The following is a 21,067-nucleotide window of genomic DNA, read 5'->3' as shown; positions in this document are numbered from 1 at the left end:
ACTCCTAGCACAATGGTTTATTAATAGCCATTAGCTCCATTTATATTATGGATTCATCCTTAATTTGTTCTTAATCAAACACGGGGTTACCTTCAAAATACACATTTGCAACATCCTCCTCTTTTTTGTTTTTTGTGAGAATATACAGTACAGAACATTTACATGACTTAGACAAAAAAAAAGGTACACCATTTACAAAACAAAACGAATATAAGACTCAGGACTTTAAAACAGTACTGCACGCATAAACAAAAACAATCCTGTTTACAATGATTTGTTCAACAATTTTTTCACGAATGTCAAGCCTGACATACGTAAGTCCTACTGATTAACAATTCTAATTGGGACTATTATCTCTGGTTTGCCCTCAATTAAATCTACTAGCCAAGTCCTAGAGAGGTCAGAGATAGGTTCACCGACTTGTTTCCAGATCTGCAGTTTATCAGCTCAAGTGCACCTGTAATTGAACAAGCTAATTATTTACAGTTGCTCTGAGCCTCTCTGTAAAGAGAGCCAACGCGTTTCCACCTTCAATTGGTGGACCAGATAGATGGTTTTGTGTGAAGGTCTTCATCAGGGTGGGATTTTAAACGTGTAGGATGTTAGGTGCCTGTATGGATAGACAAGTAAAATCGTATAAGCACTCAGTTCAGTGTCTACTGTATTGAGTGTTGTTTAGCTAAATTGAGACTTTTGACATACCATATCCAATTTGCATCATAGGATGCAGTATCTCTCCTGGGATCTTATTTGTTGGTCGTTCTTGTATGTAGTTTACTCTTCTCAACGTGCTAGGGATCGACAAGGGTAAAGGAAATGGGCATCTTGATTACATATGGCTCTCTTAGAATGGCCTTTAAGATGTTTTTAAAATTGTTTTAACATTGTGCAGACTAGGGGCGACATTTCAGTGCCTAGGTGGTGCTCAGCAGTGTTTAACGTGAACAGGGAGGGTGGATTGAGAGGGTGATGGGAAATTAGAATTGGGGAGTTCATTTTGCATACTGCTGAAACAATACCTAAGGGTTAATGTCCTATCTTTGTTGTCATGCTTATTAAATGCCATTTTCAGTGGATTCTTCTGTGGTAAATTAGAAGTGAGTGAGGCCCTCCTTGCTGTTGTTTCTCAATGTCTGCATGCTGTACGCGATAATAATCTAGGTGCACTTGAAGTTACAGCGCTTAATCTAAATGTGCTCTTGCGACTTCTCATGCTTAGTAAAAGCATGCTCAATATCATGTGGTGAGGATGATTCCTCACTACCTGATTTTTTGTTCTTGTCGACTTCGTGTTTTCAGTTGGAGCTGGTTGTTTTCTCCTCTCCTCGTGCTCCGCAATCACTCTTCTTAATGCTTCCGTGTTCTCGCAGATACATTGCCTTCATCCCACCTCATCACCCTTCCAAGGAAGTGAATATATTGTGTGTTCTGCTGCTTAGATGAACTCAGAGTCATCATGATCATAAGAACTCTAAATTTGGTCAATGACAATTTATTTCAATTACTGAGCCTTATCGGGAGAAAGCACTGTCACATCCATTTAAAGACACGTTACTGAAGTCAAGTACCTTCACATTTTTTTCAGCAATGTTTTTTTTTTCATAAGACCCCAAAATAACTTTATCCTAGACTCCTGATATTCACAACTGTGTTACTCTGCATCCAGACCATGTGATGGCTGTAAAACATGTCAAGTTGGGCTCTCAGAGTCCCACACAACCACTAACACCCTCACAAGGTCAGCCAGGTCAAATTGGATGAAACATTTCAGAAAACAGAGACTACAATTCATGCTGCATATAAACTCATACATTGTTTTACCTAGTCTTTTAAAGAACTGTCAACACACAATTGAAAAGATGAGATGTGTGTGATAAAAATCAAATATGCTGTTTCATACAAAAAAAATAACCTGCAGTTTTAAAAAATCTAACTATAAAGTGTTCTTATCTACAAGAGTTTCTCTTGTATTTAAATTGGGCCTAAGCAGAACAATGTAACACTTGGGAAGGAATATACAGCCAAGCAGTCCAATGCTGGAAGCCAAAATAGCAAAGATCTCCACAGCCACCATGTTTCTGCCCTTAGTACTAAGGTAGGCTGGAAGGAAGGATACCCAGACGCTGCAGAACACCAGCATGCTGAATGTGATGAGCTTGGCTTCGTTGAATCTATCAGGCAGGTCCCGGGCTAGGAAGGCCACGATAAAGCTCATAAAGGCCAACAGGCCCATGTAACCAATCACACTGTAGAAGGCAGAGGTAGAGCCCTGGGCACACAACAGGACCATCTTGCCAGTTTCAGACTGTGTGTCAGTGTCTGGATAAGGTGGTAAGGTAAGCAACCAAGTGGCACAAATTAATAGTTGAACCATTGTGCACAAAAGGACCATAGAGGCAGATACCCGGGGTCCCAGCCATCTGCTTAAGCTGCTCCCTGGCTTTGTGGCATTAAAGGCAATGACAACGGTGATGGTTTTAGCTAACACACAAGATACAGCAACAGTAAAAATAATTCCAAATGCGCCTTGTTGGATCAGACAGGTCCATGAGGTAGGGCGTCCGATAAATAGGAGGGAACAGAGAAAGGCCAACATTAGAGAGACAAGAAGGGTGTAGCTGAGATCTCGGTTATTAGCTTTGACTATTGGTGTGTCCCGGTATCTGAGAAAGATCCCCAAAACGCCAGTCGTGATTATGGAGCAACAAATAGATATGGAGACTAAACACACACCAAGGCCATCAGTGTATGAAAGATAAACCACATACTTCTGCAAGCAGCTGTCCTTCCTCTTATTAGGCCATTGGTCATCTGAGCATTTCAGGCAGTTTTCCATGTCTAAAAGCAAAAACACATGTCTCATTTGTAATAGAAATGGTATCATAATATTATCTGCTGCCTGCTCTACAATATTGGCTTGTTATTAAAGGATAAAGTGACGCATAAAGGTAAAGAATAGAAATATCTTCATGAACTCCCAGGTGAAGAAAATTCCCTGAGTGACCATATGATATTCACATAAGATAAACATAACTTTCTAAGTGTTAATAGAATGAATGCAAATTAAATGTGTGACTGAGGCTGCATGGAAACATGAGATGCATTAAGCAAAAGCTGCACAACCTCCGACACAAGATTCAATATGAGTTTGTATAAAACCTGTACAAAAACATCTATTATTTAGGGTCAGGTTCACAAAAGGATTTTGCTTACTTAGTTGTTCAAAATGCTGTTTGTGATTTATATGTACAATTATATGATCTACATTTGCTATGTGTAAATACAAAATTGACAGGGTAGATTTATATTTGCTATTCATACAGTCATAAACAAGGCAGCCAAATCACAACCTGCGTGGGTGTAGGTCTGCAAAATGATGTGGGTGTTTGATCATATTTTTTCAGGCTATTTATTACAATGGAATGCATGTAAGATAATACTTCCAAATTCTAGAATAATTGCCAATTCAGTGCAGAAATAGAGAAGGTCCTCCCCATTCTTCAAGTTAATGAGTGGAAAGGACTGCCTTCACACAAAGCGTATATTCCTAAAAAAATAAAATGCAAATGTCAAATATTCAAAGTAAAAACTTGAATAGTAAAATTCACAATCTTAACTTATTTACTCATATAGCTTTTCCACCTGGGGCCCTTTTACTGAAGGGGCATACTTTTTTTGTTTGCGCCATGGAGCACTTTCAAACAGGGGCCCCTTGTGCAAACAAGGGAAAGTGCATCTTATTATGTCGAATGTGCTGCCCCCAAGGCAGCTGCAACCTCCAGTTGCCCTGGGACCAGTAAATTCGAGTGATAAATGGGATGGTTGTTTAAAACCACTCAGTATTTCACTGTGTACGCGGCCTGCATTTTCCAGAGGGGAGAGAGATCCCCTTGCAGTGCAGGTGGATACACAGATTAACAGCAAGTGTCTGCAAGGGGATGTCTGGGGTGTCCATGGCTCACGCTTTCTCCTCTCCAAAGGGATGCTATCAGGGCACACTGACAGTGTGCCACCATTTTGTGGCACACCTTCAGTGTGCCTCTTGAAGGCAAATTTTGCCTCTGCACCTGCATTAATAATATGGCAGGGCATTGAGGCAAAGCGATTTCATCATTTAGATGGGGCCAAGCTCCCATGCAAATGAAGGAATGCCCTCTTGAAACGCCGCTGGTGTTATATGTGCAACAGTGCTATCAGTATTACAGAAGGGGCAAAAAGCATCTGCAGCCCATTCTTTAATAAGGAAGTGCTCTGGTGATGCACAAAGCGGGAACACATTCCTGTTGTGCCTTCAGGGCATTTTGTGTAATACGGCCCAATGGTGTCTGTTCAGCATGAGTAAATTCTATTCTGAAAATTACTCCTGTGAATCTAAGACTAGCATAATGGAGTATAATTTTTAAAGCCCTGGATGAGGCCCCTTTAGTTGCAATAATTTATACACTCTGTTAGTTTGTGGAAACTTTCTTTTGTCCTCAGCCCTATTCATTTTTCCCACAGTCAAAATCCATGTTTTTATTATTAGTTCATCATCCATAAGATAGAATCTGATGACAGATAAGGACCTTTACCTGTATCTGGGAATAGATATCTGAGGTTGGAAGCACAGGAGCACAAATATAGTGTCAGAGTTCAAAAGATATCTAAAAGAGGAGACCAGATCCACAAACTGCCTGCCAATGCACACTTCATCAGTGTGTGAATGCTGCAGCTGCCAAATGTTTACTTTTCACCTTAATGTTCACCGCGCCACCTTGTCACCTGCTGGTGATACACACACATCACAAAACACACACCCACACACTCTTTTTCTCTCCCTATGACACGCACGCTCTTGCTCACATACAAGCACACCCTAATGTGCCCACTTCTTTTGGCAGGTGCCTGTCTGAAGGGAGCTTCTGAGGAAAGGTCTACAGCCATAATTGTGATGCCTTTTTAGTATTTTCAACACACAGCAAATGGGGGTGGGTAAAAGCGTGGAGCCCTTATCATCTTGACAAACAGGAAACATGACAAAGATTATTAGCCGACATGTAAATTATCTCATTAATGTTTCTCTGAAAAAAAGAAGTAAAGGTCATGAATATTTCTTGACTAAGAACGTCAATTTGCTTCTTTCTACCCCTGTCAATTCTTTAATGAAATGTTGTTAATTACCCACTAGAGTCAAAAATCAATGACACATTAGCACCCTTTTGGGTTTAACCATATATAGATAGGTAGTTTTGGCAAAGCTTGTTTTTCTTTAAATTGAATTATAATTGACAGCACTCCCACAGGGTTTTCACTACTTCACCAGAATGATTCTAAATGAACAAGGCCTAGTTAGGCATGACCGATTAATATCTAAAAGGCGTGTCTAGATCTGTCACAAGAGTTTATTGGGTAGTGTCTGTTTGAACTGGTTGGAGCCTTCTATATGTCAAATCCACTATGTTTATGTGTGTGCTGTACAGTGCAGCACACAAAATTAGCAAAAACGAGGCAAAATAAACATGTCTCTTCACTTCGCCATGTTAAGACCAGGTTTTCTGTGGTCTTAATTTTGGGGCTGTTTATTTATAAGGTGGTGTTAAACCACGTCAAGAGGGTTAAAGTGGCATTGTAAATAAGGTGGAGTCCCTATCGCCACAGGAACATCGCTAAAACTGACATTCATGAGGTGATAGGGGCTTGTAAATATGCCCCACAGTGTTCAACAAGGACTCAGAAGGACATTTTCTTTAGAAGGAGGGAGGATGTCAGTCAATAATTTTTAGTTCTACAAGAAACAGGAAAAGGCCAGTGTGTGTGTAAGCCAGGCTCATTTCATCTTTAGACACGAGGACACAGTCAATGTGAGAGTGCATTATAAGCAGCATAAAGTAGAGCATACATTAAGTAACTGTACATTTTCTGTGCCTCCATATGTTTAATAATTGATCCTGGTTGATTATCCTATTTTATTTTACAACCTGTTGCTGATTTTGTCTGAGAGGATCAGTAGATACTTTGAGTTCAGCATGCAAGGTACATATGATACACCCTTCCCCCAAATTAATGTACTACCATTCTCCTCCCCGTCATGAGCAAACAAGGCGTCAACCACCAACCAGTGTGTTGTATAGCATTTTAGGACACTAGTTTAATTTTCCCGCTTCATGCTCTTATATAGGTACAATTCACATTGCCCTAATATAGGCATAGAAATCATACCCATATTTAGCCATAGCCCATGCAGTCCAAATACAGGCATGGCTACGTTCACCAGTTCTAAAAAGCCACAACGATTTCTTGGAAAACTTGGCTTCAGCAGATAGGGGCTTCCCCTTGCTTGAATATTGATTTGTCTAAGAACTCTTGGAGTTTTCAAAGAATTGCCATTCTTTGATGACGTTATTATGCCCGACTTTATGTCAAACCAGGCTCTTTCAAGGTATAAATATACCTTCACTTGCTCTGGCAAACACACGGTGGATTGGGGCAGTTTGACTATCTACTTGCCCTACGCAGCTCGCTACAGCAAGTGCTGAAGGAAGCCGACCCTCCAGCTGACGCACTGAGAGAGACGCTGTCCTAAATCCAGCTCCAGTGTTTCTAAGCTCCCCTTGCAGGGTGTTGGGGAATCGAGTCCTGAGACAGAGATACCAGACCTACTTCATTCTAAAACCAAGGTACGGAGCTGATTAGACCCTAAGAGAAATCTTGGATAGATTCTTGGCAATAGAATACTAAACCTATGCTACACCATACTTACTTCTTCCGCGTACTAGACTTAGGTTAGGTACATTGGGGTAGGCGTATTTTAGAAGCACCAGTTGAGTACTTTTAGCTTTGTTATTTATGTATGTTATTTTATCTGGCTTAGAAACCATACCATGCTTTTACAGTATTATGTTATAATACTCTTCCTATTGTACACATTATACTTTGCAGCCTGCTTAATGATTGTAGCAGTTCACTTCTCTTGTGTGAGAAAGAAGACTGATCAATAAATCTTTTATTGAAAACGCCTGTCTCTCTATTGCTCTACAAACCTGTAGAAAGAAGCATGCACGATTGACTGTGTGAAATACATATCTATTGTTTCCATGACTCTAGAGATATACTTCTTACTCTTGCGAAATAAATGTGTCATGTTTATGTGGTTGTCAGAAAGTAATCCCTTCTGGTTTATTTGAGAAAGATTCTAGTGACCTCTGAGCTAGCTGGCCCTCACAATTAAGTTTAATATATTCGATAGAGACCTAGTCGACCTCAGTCCTACGTCTAATCTATAGGATATATTATTCCAATGCGCAGAGCCTATTGGGAATATAGGAACTACACTACAAGTGAACCCCTTTTTCCCCAGAGTAGGACCTCTCCGCAGGAGAGCTGAGTGAGGGGATGACGCTTGTGTCTCTAAACATATGTTAGCAGACTGGTGTAGAGGTGAATTGCCTGCATAAGTGCCACAAATATATTTTTAAATAGGCTAAACACTGCAGTACTTTTATGCAGCCAGTGTGTCACTTTTGTGGTGCTGCGGAGGTCCAGTGTGCCGGTCCCTATTTACAAGGCCATGCAAAGCCACCCTGCCTGGCTTTTCATGGCCCTCATTATATAGAGTAAGGAAATGCATTTCTCATTGTGGAAGGTGGGTTACATGAGAGTTGCTGTGGGTATTCCAATGCAACACCCTTGTTTTTTGACATTATCCATTGCGTGGGGATCAGGCTTCAAATGATCTTGCATACAACACAGGCACCCTTGCACAATGGTGTAGGAGTACCTGCATTGGTGCTAGCCAGCAAAGATAATACCGGCACAAGGAAAAGGCAGGAATGCACCATAATCTTTTAAATGTGGCGCATTCTTGCCCTTTCCCAGTCACACAGTGCAGCAAAGTGACTTGATGTGCTGTGTGATTTTCTCATAAATATGCACCCCAGTCTCTGAGCAGGATGCATTGCGAAGGCTCATCTCTGTTTCTGTGTCCAATAAAGCCAGGAGTCCCTCTGTTGTCAATGTAGGACAAAACAAGCTATAATATGCTGTGAACAAAGCACTTCCAGAAGCATAATTCATTATTCTCTAGCACAGAAGGTTCACAAAAACACACAATCAGCTGGGCTAATAACATGAATATTTGTTGAGGAGGCACACCTTTGGAAACATTCCCTCATCTATTTAATGCACTTGTTCTTGTTAATGCCTTACAAACGCTATCAGTTATAAAGTCTTCACTCACCAGAGGAGTTTGAAAACTCTCCCTCTGCACATGGCACACAGTCAAAGCAGCAGGCAGATTTTCCTTCTATGAGAGCCTTCCGGGACCCAGGTGAGCAGCTCTTACTACAGACAGAGGAGGGGGTCTGTGAAGAAAAGGGATTGATTATATGGTGTGAGAAACCAGGACTGTTTGCGGTGTTCAACCATTTTTTGACTCCATTTTTGACTACAAACAGGTGTTTACTGACTCCGATTGTGCCCTGGGCTCTGCTAACCAGGCCCTGTGCCTTTACTCTGTTAAAAAGTATAAGGTAATTAGGGGCAATAACAAGTGGCACCTACCCATGAGTCCCTATTATATGGTACGGCATGTAGGTTTAGAGGCTCAGCAGATTTAATGCACTTAAGTGTGCACTGCTGTGTTGCTTGCTTTGCAAGCAGCTTTTAAATTGAAATTATATGCAAAATCAACATTGCATTTTGAGATACTTCCAAAGTATTAAAATATATCTTATTTTTACACATATGTCACCCCTAAGCAGGGCCATTTTAAAAGGTGTTTTATATGCCTAGGTGAGGGAAAACTTACCAATTTAATTTTTCCCCATTGTTGCATTTTAGCTGCAACATAGGAATACTTTATTAAACTGCCACTATTGCAGGAGTGACCTAAAATTATATTTTAGAGATTTAAAAGATTAGTAATGATTAATCCAACAGCTTGCCAATATTAGATTTAGTATGTCTAATACATAAAAAAGTTCTGAAACTGTTCTGTTGAGCGAAATCTCACCCTTCAAGCAGCCTCTGCTGATTCTCCAGCCTTTGACAGACTCTACCAAACTGCTCTGATGAGGTGTGAAGTGGCATGCACAGAGACAAAGGTCATCTGGTGGGAGGAGAACTGCAGGAGCAGAGCAAGGGGCAGGCAGGGAGTAGAATAGCCAAACTGATCTTCAATCAGTTGAGACAATACACAGGCTCACCCCCACTACCTACCCCTGCAGCAAACTGGGAGCCCCAGTAATTAGATAAGCAGAGAGCCTGGAAGGGGTGTTTTAGGTAAAAAAGCCACCCTTCTTGCCTGGCTGACCCAGATCCTAACCCCAAGAAGAGAATTTCTCCAATTTGGATTTTAAAGTACTGGGCTTTGTGGCACAAGAGAATGCCACACTTTGGAGGATGTTGTCATAGTTCTGGGTGGTACCCTGCACCCCTATGGACAGAGGTGCCCCCTGTTTGTCACCCAAGGCCACAGAATACATTTGGGAGAGCGTCCTAGCAACTTAAATCCTTTCCTGAAATTCCAAGAAGAAAATACACAGCAGGGCTGGAACCCTGGCCTGTACCAAGAGGATTGCAATCTGAATGACTGCACCAGCTGCACCCTTAGAAACTACAGCCCTTAAAGAATTTGCCTTGCTTTGAAAAGTGAAGGTGTGTACTTCCTGAAAGCAAAAGGTTAAAAGAGCTTAACCTGCATCATCCCCAACAAGAAGAAACCAGTGGAGAAGCTCACACTCAAGCACACAGAGGCCTGGGGGGAGGAAGGGCAGACATACATTTAAAGAATGTATTGGTGCAAGGTCACATATATAAAGGAGGCCATTCTAACATCAGTTCATCTATGGCAATTCCTCTATATCACTGAAAATCAGGTGTCCTATGACAGAACTCGACAAGCTCTTTATTCATGATATGACAGACTACAGGAACTCTCAAGCCTCCAATGGGGTGATGTACCCATGTCTTCCCATTACTTAGCAAAGGATGAATGCACAGCTTATCTCCATGAGTGGTACTTGTGATACAGGGATCAATCATCAGATGCAAACCGGACAAAATACACGAGAAAGTAGATGGGATACATTGCAATTCAGATTAAAGAGAAGCATTTCTCAAATGCTATATAAGGTTGAAATAATAATTATAAGCATTCATTAACTAGTTATCACCTTCAGGTCAGAAATGAAAAGAGATTTAAAACGTTTTTTTTATCACACATATAATGCAAGTTTTGGAATATTGCTTTACAATGTGAGTCGGTGTACATAATTGTGACTATTCAAACAGTGTAACAAATATTGCTGCTGCATTCAATGTGCTGCGAGAGAGCTTGAAAGGGAGTCAGCGTCACAGTCTTATCCAGAATTTCAAGTTAACCCCAAAATGATTCTTTATCCAACCTTTTGGCCATACATATTGGCGTGACAAAGGTAACACAAAATAAGCCTTTGGATGAAATATGTATATTAACTTTAATGTCTAAATAATATCAGTCACTAGCGATCACTGCGGGCCCTATTCCAGTTCATATTTTTTCAGCCGGATACTGCTCTAGAAAGAGATCAGACATATGCAAATCAGACAAGTATAACTCCCCTAGGAGCCATCCAGCCCAAACTGCCAGGACTCTTCTAGGCAGGAACACAAGTTCTGGTTGGGAAATATAAAATTGTGGTGCTACACTACATAGACAACGTCTTGGTGATCTGGAAGGGGAATGCTGAGTCAGTGGGAACATTTGTAGACTGGCTCAACCAAAGGAATCCTTTGCTCCATTTCACATCCATCATGACCAGAACAGGACTTCCCTTTCTGGACCATTTTATCAAAGCAAAGGAGGCAATACTCCACACCTGTGTCTATCACAAACCTACTGACAAGAACGCCCTGCTAGCCTTTGACAGTTTCCACCCCAAATCCTTGAGAGAAAAGCTAACTGTAGGCCAATTCTTTCAACTGCACCACAATTGCACGGAGAGAACAATCTTTAATGAGGAAGCCAGCCTCCTGTCCAGTAAACTATCTCATCGAGGATATCCAGAACACACCATTATGATAGCCTGCAAAAGAGCAATGTATGCCAACAGGGATAACCTATTAGAAAATAGATTGAAACCTGTCACAGACTGTAGGAGAGTAGGGTCTGCTATCCTATGGTCACCCCAAATTTTTGCTTTTTGCTCCACTGGTTTATGACTTAATTTGGCTGTGGGCCTGCTAATCAGACCCACATCCTGCTGTTCTCTCTCTAAATTAATGCCAATGCACTCTAGGTGCATTACGAATTAGAACTGGTTCACCTTATAGGCCCCTGTAACAGTGTACTCAAGGTACCCAGGGCATAGGTGTATCCAAGGAATACCAGGGGCTGCAGCATGTATTGTGCCACCCCTGGCCTGGCCTCCATATTTGACACAACTGGCTGATCACTCAGCTGGGGTAAGTTGGTGTAATCACATCTTGCTTAGATATAGTATATCTATATCTAACCTAACTGGACACATGTTAACCTGTGAGCCACTCCTATGGCAGGCCTCTACAATCCTGGAGGCAGAGTGCGTGGTCTCATGTGAGATGGTGCTCTGGCATGAGCTGAGCCTGTCTGCAGCTGTCGGGAACAACTCCCGTAGCTGTTCCGGGATATTGCCATACCATATATTCTTATGTGCATTATAATCCTCGCGGTTATTTGCAAACTTTGGTTTGGCTTTATCAAAACATGTCGAGTAAGGTGTCATACGATTTGGAATACTATCCCCTCGACAGTTCTGTCGACGGGGATCGCATTACACCCTTCTAGAGGGACATGGCATGTACATAACCTGAACCCCGGTTAAAGTTAACCAGAGCCTCAGCATCACAAAATGGATTCTGCCACACAGACACAAGTCTGACCTCCTGCTGCTGGGAGTCCTTCCAGTGAGGGAGGCTTGGACAAAGGGTTTCCTGCCTTGGGAGGTGTGAGCACCACCCCAGACAGGATTTTGTGTATTGGGTAGGACAGGGCTGAATAGATTGAGACATGCCCGCGGCACACAAGGTGTCCCCGTGCATAAGCCAGCCCAAACCGGTGCTGGGGCTTTCCAGCCCCAGTCCTGGCACGGAGCTGGACAAAGGAAAGGGGGTGTAACCGCCCCCCTTCCTGGTGCCACCCAGAGGAGGGACCTAGCATGGGATCCGGCCCCCAGATTTGGAATAAGAGTTGGAGCTGTGTCCTAAGACTTCTGATCATCCTGAACTCGACTTGAAACTAAGAAGAAAACTGGACTTCGACATTCTGCTGCACAGAAGACTGAAGAGAATCTCCCTTGTGGCCAAGGAGTGACCACCCTGTGAATACAGGCACCAACCAGCAACTTGACGTCTGCTTTGCCGCCGCCTCCCGCCGGAGCCCGAGCCCAGAGCCCAACAAGATCTGGATTTCCAGACATCTCAGAGCCCGATCCACAGTTTCTGAAAAGAAGAGACCCGTGGAAGCACCGAGAGACTTGAAACTGGACCTCTTGAAAGACCCCCGAGAAGCTGATTATGCAGCACCCGAGGCACTCTCGATGCTGGGCTTTGGGGTTTCAGAAGCCCCACCACCGAGCAATATTTGCACCGAAGATCAGCCCCTCAGCATCTCCACGATCTGCGTGGGGCCCTTTTCCATCTTTCCACTTGATGCGCCATCTCAATCATTAGCCACGCGGCTGGTGGCCATCTTGGCGATGAAATCTACAAACTACACTGCTGGTCTGGTTGCTCCAGATTAGCCCTCGCTCCCCTGAAAAGGAGCACCCACTCTGACCTTGCTGGTCTGAGTGAGAAGCTTGCATTGATTCCTGTGTGGCTTGCATTAGCCAAGGCCTGTTTGCTCGGATCAAGAAGCCAACACCGCCATCAGCTAGAGCCTTTGTGGGACAGCTCGTGACCGATGACTGCATGTCCTCGACCTCTTCGTGTCCACGTGGCTACAGAGACAATCTTCACCTCATCTCCTGTTTGCACCCGACATCGCCTGGTTCCATCCTGGTTCCAAGGTAGTCACTGGCTAGTGACTTTGAACATTGTCCCCTCTGCTTTCAGGTCTTCACCACTTCAGATCCACCCTTGGATCCACCGGAACTCTCCTCGACGACCCGCCTGCAGCATCTTCATCTCCAGGCACCATCGACCTGCGTGACGAAACCCGACACTACTTCGCACCTGTGCACCCGCTTCCTGTGGGTGAGGTAACTCTGCAACGCCGGTGTTCCCACACTGGTATACACCTCTAGTGCCTAGGTCTAAAGTTTTGTCCTTGTAGGTCCATCGGAAGGTTCCCTAAACACTATCTTTGTAACTTTTACGCACCATTGACATTGCATTGGTGCATGCGTGTGCTTTAAGCGCTGCACCTGAGTCCCACGGGCCTTTCCCGTCTTCTTCACTGTTAGTCCCGAACAGCTCCAGCGATTCCCCAGGCCCTAGGCCTATTTCCTTTCCTGATAGTGACTCTTATACCACTATTTTAGTATATGGTTTAAGTGGCCCCTAGGGCTCATCCATATTGTGCAACTTTTGTGTATTTAAACTGTGTTTTGTTTTATCGCATTTGCTTCTGTACTCATAAAGAGTATAGGGGATACTTTTAGTAATAAATATATATATATTTTCAATATATATCTGTGTGGTGTCCTTTCATTTGGTATTCAAGGGGATTGTGTATGGTAAAACAGCTTGCTTCACATGCCTTTACAGAGTTTAGCCTAAGACTGCTTTGTCCACGCTACTAGGATAGCTGGTCTATAAGGTTGACTTACAACCAATCATCATAAGGGTTGCTTGGCATGGTACAAGGTGATCACTAGAACTAGTGAGCATCATATACCAGGCCAACTTCTCACATTGGTGAGCAGCGGTTGGGATTTGAGCTTGCTGTTTGTTTTACCATTACAATCTTTGAGAGTATCATTTGAAAGATCATACAGGTACCTGCTAGGTACATATTAAAACAAGACTAGTATACTTAAGTTCTACTGAACTTAGTTGTTGTAGAGGATAGGGAGTAGCACACCCTGACTACAACTACTAGATAGGTTTAGTAGGTAAACACCAGTGTAGGTAGATTGCAACATATCCACCCACACTAGAGCAATGTCTGGAGCAGAAGGGTCCAGTGGACTTACTCCTGTTGAGAGTGACCCTCCAAGGGCACATCCAAATTTGCTATGCTTAATTTTAAGGAATTGAGGCAGCTTTGTGCCTCAAGAGGTCTTAGGACGGGTCCAACCCCTACTACAGACCACCTTAGAGAGCTCTTAGACCAGTCTGAAGCTCTAAAGACCTCTAAAGCAGACCCCACAGGGATTGCTGAAGTAGGCTCTCCCACTGAAGATGACAATACTGATACCCCTGTCCCTGTAGTCCAGCTAGATGAGGATGACCAAGTCACTGGAGGCACTCAGCCTGATGAGGAGGAGGAGGAAGAAGAGGAGACTGAAGGGGGGAGCAGTGATTCTGATGATGGCAGACGTAGTCAGGGGCCAGCCAGCAGGCTTAGCCCGGCTACCTTAAGTGTATTTGGGACTGAGCTAAGGATGACCTTACCCAGACCCCCAAGTGGACTTAACCAGGAGCCAAGGAGGAGGAGGAAATACTCAGGTGAATCCAATACTTCCCAAGCTTCTAGAGGCTCTTGTGGTCACTCCAGAAGGAGGATGACTAGCCCTCAGAGAAGGGAACATGAGGCCAAAATGAGAGAGGCTGAGCTTAGGATCCAGAAGCAAGAATTAGAAGTTGCCCTGGCCCAAGATAAACTTGCTAGAGCAAGACAGCCTAGAGAGAGTGGGTTAGTACCCACTGGTGGCAGCATTATCCCCAGGGATAAAGACAGGTCTTTTGATAACAGAAACCTGAGTAAGATTATGCCCCCCTACAAAGCTGGGGATGATATCCACAAATGGATGACTGCACTTGAGAGAGCCTGCAAAGTACAGCAGATCCCTCAGGAGCAGTGGGCAGCAATCTTGTGGCTCTCCTTTGAAGGTAGAGGCCGAGACAGATTCCTCACAGTTAGTGATGGGGATTCTAGAAACTACCTGGTCCTGAAGAGTGCTCTGATTGATGGGTTAGGCTTAACCACTGAACAGTACAGGTTAATGTTCAGAGATACCCAAAAGACACAGACTCAGGACTGGTCTAAATTTGTTGAATGTGCCACTAAGGCTCTGGAGGGATGGTTGAGGTTCCGTGACGATTCGAACCTGTGTTTTTGACATTGCCGTAAACCTATAATTCCGGTACCAGTGAACCGTAAATGATCCATATAGCATATCCTGGTGTTTTCGCTATGCAACGAGCAAGAGCCCTCTTGTTACGAGCACATTTCCGGTACATCAATGGCATCCATTTTAGAATACGGCATCCATCTTATATTCTGGCCCACACATAGTCAATGAACAAACAGTGACCTCCGATCAATTCATTTTGCTAAGGGAAACGTAGGCCTTAGCCGGCGATTCACCTTCTTTAATGACATGTGCACCTTAGTTCAGAAACGCTGTGGCCGCATGACTCGGCAGAAGCTGCCTCCTCTGCCTGAGGCCAGTCCTGCTATACTGGTTCTCGTGCTCGTTGGCCTGATCATGATTAGGCGGCCGAAACCTTGCCCATTTACGACCCACAAACATCTCTTATCCTACTTTTCTATCTTCTACACCTGGCTCTACTCCTTTTCTTCTGGGCCTTTATTAGGGGGAGGTAACGAAATTTACGATGAGGCGGTCCGGCTCTTGAAAGAGAAGATGACATGGGAGTATGATTGAACAAGTGGGAACCCCTCATTCGTAATGTTTGACATCAGAAATTCGTTGACAATTCCTGTTTGACGCCAAATATTTATTGTTTAGGATACAAAGTTTGAGAAATGTACGAGCATGTGAAGAATGTTGCCCACAGCTAAAAAACTTGTATTTAAGGAGCAACCCACTTAGTGCAAATCGAACAGGCTCCTAGAATCTGCCCGTGTGTAGTTTCTGTGACTTCTGTATCCCTGCAGTAATAAACCTTTGGTCCTTGACGCCACCATCGAGAAGCCCGTGTTTCTGTTTTATTCGTGCACCAAGACAGGTAGAACTCAGGGGTCTTCGGGTGTTATCCCTGACACCTCTGGACCGTAATTAGTCCAGAACTCCAATTGGCGCCCAATGCGGGGCAACGGCATTCGGTACCGGTCCAAAAGCCTGAAGATTTCGAGAAGCTTCGTGTGAAGATTCCAGAGGGAGGCGCCCCACTTCATCGATCCCGGTATATCGCAAAAGTCGCCCGACGTTCTCTTCCACGAGGGTTCCCGTTCAGACGGCTGCAGAGGTCCGCTGCCTTGACTGTCGCCCTGTCTTGGACCCGAGGTGCAGACCTTAGTACGGGGAGACGTAGACAGGTTTCTCCTTGGTGACGTCTTCAGTGCCTCAGTTAAGTATTAAGTGGTTGCTAGTTGTTTTTGGTAACTTTGTAAGGATTTATCAATTGGTTGCTCCTGTTCGGATAATCCTTTTAGTTCTCTGGTTCGACTTGGTTTTGTAGATTATCACTGGTTGTTCTCGTTACGATAATCTTTGGTTTGGTTTGGGTATCGATACATTTGTTCATTTGGTAGGCCTAAGTTCTAAGTTCGATTGCGCATCTTTGTTTGTGTTTGTTCTGTGTTCCGGTTTGTAAAATGGTAAGTCGGAAAAAATGTATGTTTTCGTGTTTTGGTTGAAACAGGGATTCCCGGTTGGAGGACTCGTGTCCGGTTCCTCCAATTGGAACTCCTATTTATGAGCTCTACTGCAAGCATGGTGTGGGTCCTATATCTTATAATGAAGTGTGGGTCCGTTACACGAAAGAGGATGGTGTCCTTAGTTGGCCACTACATGGGAACCTGAAATACTTGATAATTTGGAAGTGAAACTGTTTAAAAAGAAAGCCCGGCCGGCAATGTTTGATTCTTTCCGTTGTTGGCGAAAAGAATCCAAACAAAGAGAGCTTAAGAAATTAAAGAGAGAGCAAAAAGAGCAAGAGTTGACTTTAGTACAGTCTGCTAAGCAGCTGCAACTCAATGAAACTGAGAAAGCGATAGAGATATCTGGTAGAGAGCGTAGTTTGGCGATTGACAAATGCTACCCTGCCTTGCCATCATGTGCTACTAAGCCAGTAGAGGACCCTGAAAAGGATCCCCTGTTGTCTTATTTGTTGAGATCACCTCCGCCGTATGCACAAGGTGCTACGGCTCCACCTTTGCCAAATGTTTTGATTCCGGCTGCTGGACAGCCTGGGATACCTGCTCCTGTTCCCTTGAACCCAGTTCCTGCACTCCCTGTGGTTAACAACGTTCCTCCGGCACCCCCTCTTCCAGGGTTGCCTGCTCCTCTGCCTATGCCTGCTCCACTTATACCTGTTGTTTCGCAAGTTACTTTGCCTGCTACCCCTACTCTTGCTTCTTCTTCTTCTGTTCCAACTACTACTCTACTCAAAACTTCCGCAAGCTATATGACTCCGCTTTCTGTTCGTCGGAAAATCACTGAATCTGTCACTAATATTCTATCTCCTTTCTACAAAACTCTAATTAAGACTCCTGCCTCTGAATCTACTCAGAGACGTAGTCAACTTCCTAGTGTTGAAGAACGAGGAATATTAGATTCTACAGCCCTTAGGTGGATTTCGAAAGTTGGAAGGTATGATGTACGAGATGTATTAGATACATTTATGCAATGGAAAGAACCGACACAGCGTTATGTGTTCGATGTAATGTGTTCCCTTTTGTGTGAGGAGTGGGAGGAGGACGACTCTGAATCAGTTCCGGATGAGTTAATTCATGTTCAGCAAAAATTTGCTGCAGGAATGATAGTAGGTCAGGACGTAAAAGAAGCGATGGAACTGATTTTAAGTTTTAGGTTTGATCCTTCTCTCCGCTCACCAAGAAACTTAGAGAAACGTAGCACAAAACAAGGTCGTCAATATCCGATGAGGGAGGTTCCGCCAATATGGCGCGAAGCCGTTCAAGCTGATGCGGTCAATGGTATTTTAGCCGCTCCAGCACAGTTCCAAAGAGTGTGGATACACATTCCGTGGAAACGAGCTGAAGTGTTAGCAGTTAAACAGGCTTTGCCAGACCCGCGTAAAAATCCAGCCGGCTATTATAAAGAGCTGAGTCAGACGGTTGAAGCTTGTGTTATGAACTTAGCAGACATTGACATGTTATTTGGCAATGTAGTGCCACAACCTATTTGGGCTAAAATTCGTACCGAAAATCATCCAGTTGCCCTTGGTGGTGACTGGCCAGCTATAGTAGCGGCAGATGGTCAACAAATTGGTGGTTCTAAACCCGAACCTCTAATTGCTAATTTACCTGGCAGGATAATTGATTTAATGAAAACTTTGATGCCAGCATTACGCGTTAATTGGGACAAATTGTCCGCATGCAAGCAGAAGAAAGACGAAAGCGTCTCCGACTTCTTCACTAGATTTGAAGAAACTTTCGTAGATCACAGTGGTCAGGATATGAGCACGGAGGGAGGCCAGAGATTGTTTGTAGATAAATTTGTGCACAATTTGTTACCAGAGCTTAGTAATAAATTAAAAGATTCTGAAAGTGCGTGGGCTGTCTCTACGACTGCGCAAATACTTGCAACTGCTCAGTACTATGAAAATAGGGATAAAGAAGAGAAAGAAAAATCTGACAAGAAAACAAAAGATTTAAAAACTAAAGTACTTTTGCAGCAAGCCTATCCGCCTCGCACGAATCAGACTAACTCACAGCAAGGGCCATATCAGAGGACCGATTATGGTTCCCAAAAACCGCAGTACCAATGGAATCAGTGTGCTTATTGCAAAAAGGAAGGTCATTATAAAAATGAGTGTCCAGTCCTGGCACACAATAATGGTGCTCCAGCTCAGAGAGGTCGTGGTGGTTTTACGCAAACACCTAGAGGCCGAGGACGAGGCACTATGCCTCCGCAGACTAATGATCGCCCTTCAAATTATTCCGATCAGCGAAACGGACAATCTGTACAGCCTGGTAGATCTCAACAGTACCATGTTGAAGATTACTGTGAGGTTAGTGAGGAAATTCAACAAAATGAGTACTAGGACAGCCATGGACAAAGAGAGGGAGTAGTATCAGTTCCAGTAGATCAGAGTGGGCCTTATGTCGCAGTAGCTACATCAGGTGTGGTCGAACCGTTTCTGTTGGATACTGGTGCAGCGAAAAGTTCTATCATACATGCGAAACTCCCTGGCGCACCTTTGTCTGGCTTAACGAATGTTTCAGTAGGTTTTTCAGGCGCCCCTGTTTACAACCCTGTTTCTGGTCCTTTGTCTATTTCTATTGGGCCCCGCCAAATAAAAGCACCCCTGATTTTGACGACTGGTTGCAATGAAAATCTGCTTGGTTTAGACTTGTTAAAACGCCTGTATGCGACACTGTACTGTTCTCCGTCAGGAGTAGAGCTTACGTTGGGTAAGAGAGTCATCTCCCCGATGTACTTGTCAACGGATGCGCTCCCGCTGGAGCTGCGTTCTCTCCCTGATACTCTTTGGGCGACTGGTCCTAATGATGTAGGTCTTTTGGAAATCCCTCCTTATGTAGTAAGTTTGAAAGCAAATGTCAAATTCCCACGAATTCCACAATATAAAATCTCCAGCGAAGGTGAACGTGATCTTTTATTGATAGTGCAAGATTTGATCCAGAAAGACGTAATAGAAGAAACAAGAGGAAATGTCTGTAACAGTCCTGTCCTGCCGATTCTAAAACGCACAGATCCTTCAAAACCTCCAGTCTACAGATTTGTAATTGACCTTAGAGAGGTTAACAAAATTGTGATTCCGCAGTTTCCTGTGGTTCCAGACATTACTGCATTGTTGACGCTGATTCCTGCTACGGCCACATGGTTTTCAGTGATTGACTTGAAAAATGCCTTTTTCAGCATTCCGATAGCCGAGGAAAGCAGAGATATTTTCGGCTTCTCTCTAGGAGGTCGAAGCTTCAGGTTTAAGCGCGCTCCACAAGGCTATTGTGAAAGTCCATCCATTTACAGTCAGGCATTAAAAAGTCAGTTAGATTCTTTTGTGCTTCCTCTTGGTTCTGCCTTGGTGCAATATGTGGATGACCTTTTAGTGGCTGCTGACGACAAGGAAACTTGCAAAACAGCTACAATTTCCCTACTGCATCATTTGTCTGATTTACATCACAAGGTGTCACCTTCCAAACTGCAATATTGTTGCCAAGAAGTGACCTACCTAGGTCATCTCTTGTCAAAGGAGGGAAGAAGGTTGACCCCAGAGAGAATAAAAGCAATTACGCAGATGAATGTTCCTAGCACACAGAGAGAAGTACGTCCGTTTTTAGGTATTACTTCATACTGCAGGCAATGGATCCCAAATTTTTCTCTCTTGGCAAAACCATTGGTAGCCTTGACTGGAAAAGGTGTTCCGAATCCGGTGCCATGGTCTGACGAATGTCAGCAGAGTTTCTCTGAGTTACGGAATGCACTATGTTCAGCTCCTGTGTTGGGTACACCTGACTACAGTAAGCCATTTACACTCTATGTTCACGAGAGAGAAGGTTATGCGTTGAGTGTTTTGACGCAACGATTTGGTGATAAACAACGTCCTTGTGCGTATTTTTCATCAACATTAGACCCGGTAGCCAGAGCGTTGCCAAGTTGCCTAAGAGCTACAGCAGCAGCTGCAGTGTCCATTCGACAATCTGCTGGTTTGGTCATGAACAACATGCTGGTGGTCATGGTCCCACATGCCGTGGACACACTCATGAACCGAACAAAAACTCAGCATCTCACCAGTGCTAGATTATCAGGTTATGAGCTGACACTGCTAGCGAGTCACATTCAGATTAAAAGATGCAATGTACTGACTCCAGCAACACTGTTGCCGACTAGCCAGGAGTCGAGTGATTCTGAACCTCATGACTGTTGTTTTAGAACCGAGGAAGAGACAAAAGGACGCATTGATCTTAAGGACACTCCGTTAACAGATCCAGATGGCACGTTATATGTTGACGGGTCTTGTTTTAAATTGGAGAATGGTGATGTGACAGCTGCCTACGCAGTAACGACTTTGAGTA

The 21,067-nt window shown here is 43.7% G+C and overlaps 1 protein-coding gene across 1 annotated transcript in view; it reads right to left on the bottom strand.

Moving 5' to 3' along the window:
* Window positions 1–1,933: 1,933 nt before the first annotated feature.
* LOC147725924 (vomeronasal type-2 receptor 26-like) overlaps window positions 1,934–21,067 on the bottom strand; it is an 83,191-nt gene continuing 64,057 nt past the window's right edge. Inside the window, exons 3-4 of the mRNA XM_086963390.1 lie at window positions 8,216–8,339; window positions 1,934–2,838 (exon numbers count right to left, since the gene is read on the bottom strand). Coding sequence (XP_086819516.1) covers window positions 1,934–2,838; window positions 8,216–8,339 — 1,029 coding nt within the window. The remainder of the gene's footprint in view (window positions 2,839–8,215; window positions 8,340–21,067) is intronic.

Source organism: Lissotriton vulgaris, chromosome 3_1 (genome assembly GCF_964263255.1).
Source record: "Lissotriton vulgaris chromosome 3_1, aLisVul1.2, whole genome shotgun sequence".
Taxonomy (NCBI): Eukaryota; Metazoa; Chordata; class Amphibia; order Caudata; family Salamandridae; genus Lissotriton; species Lissotriton vulgaris.
The sequence above is the reverse complement of the archived record's forward strand: the minus strand, read 5'-3'. Positions and strand labels throughout refer to the sequence as shown.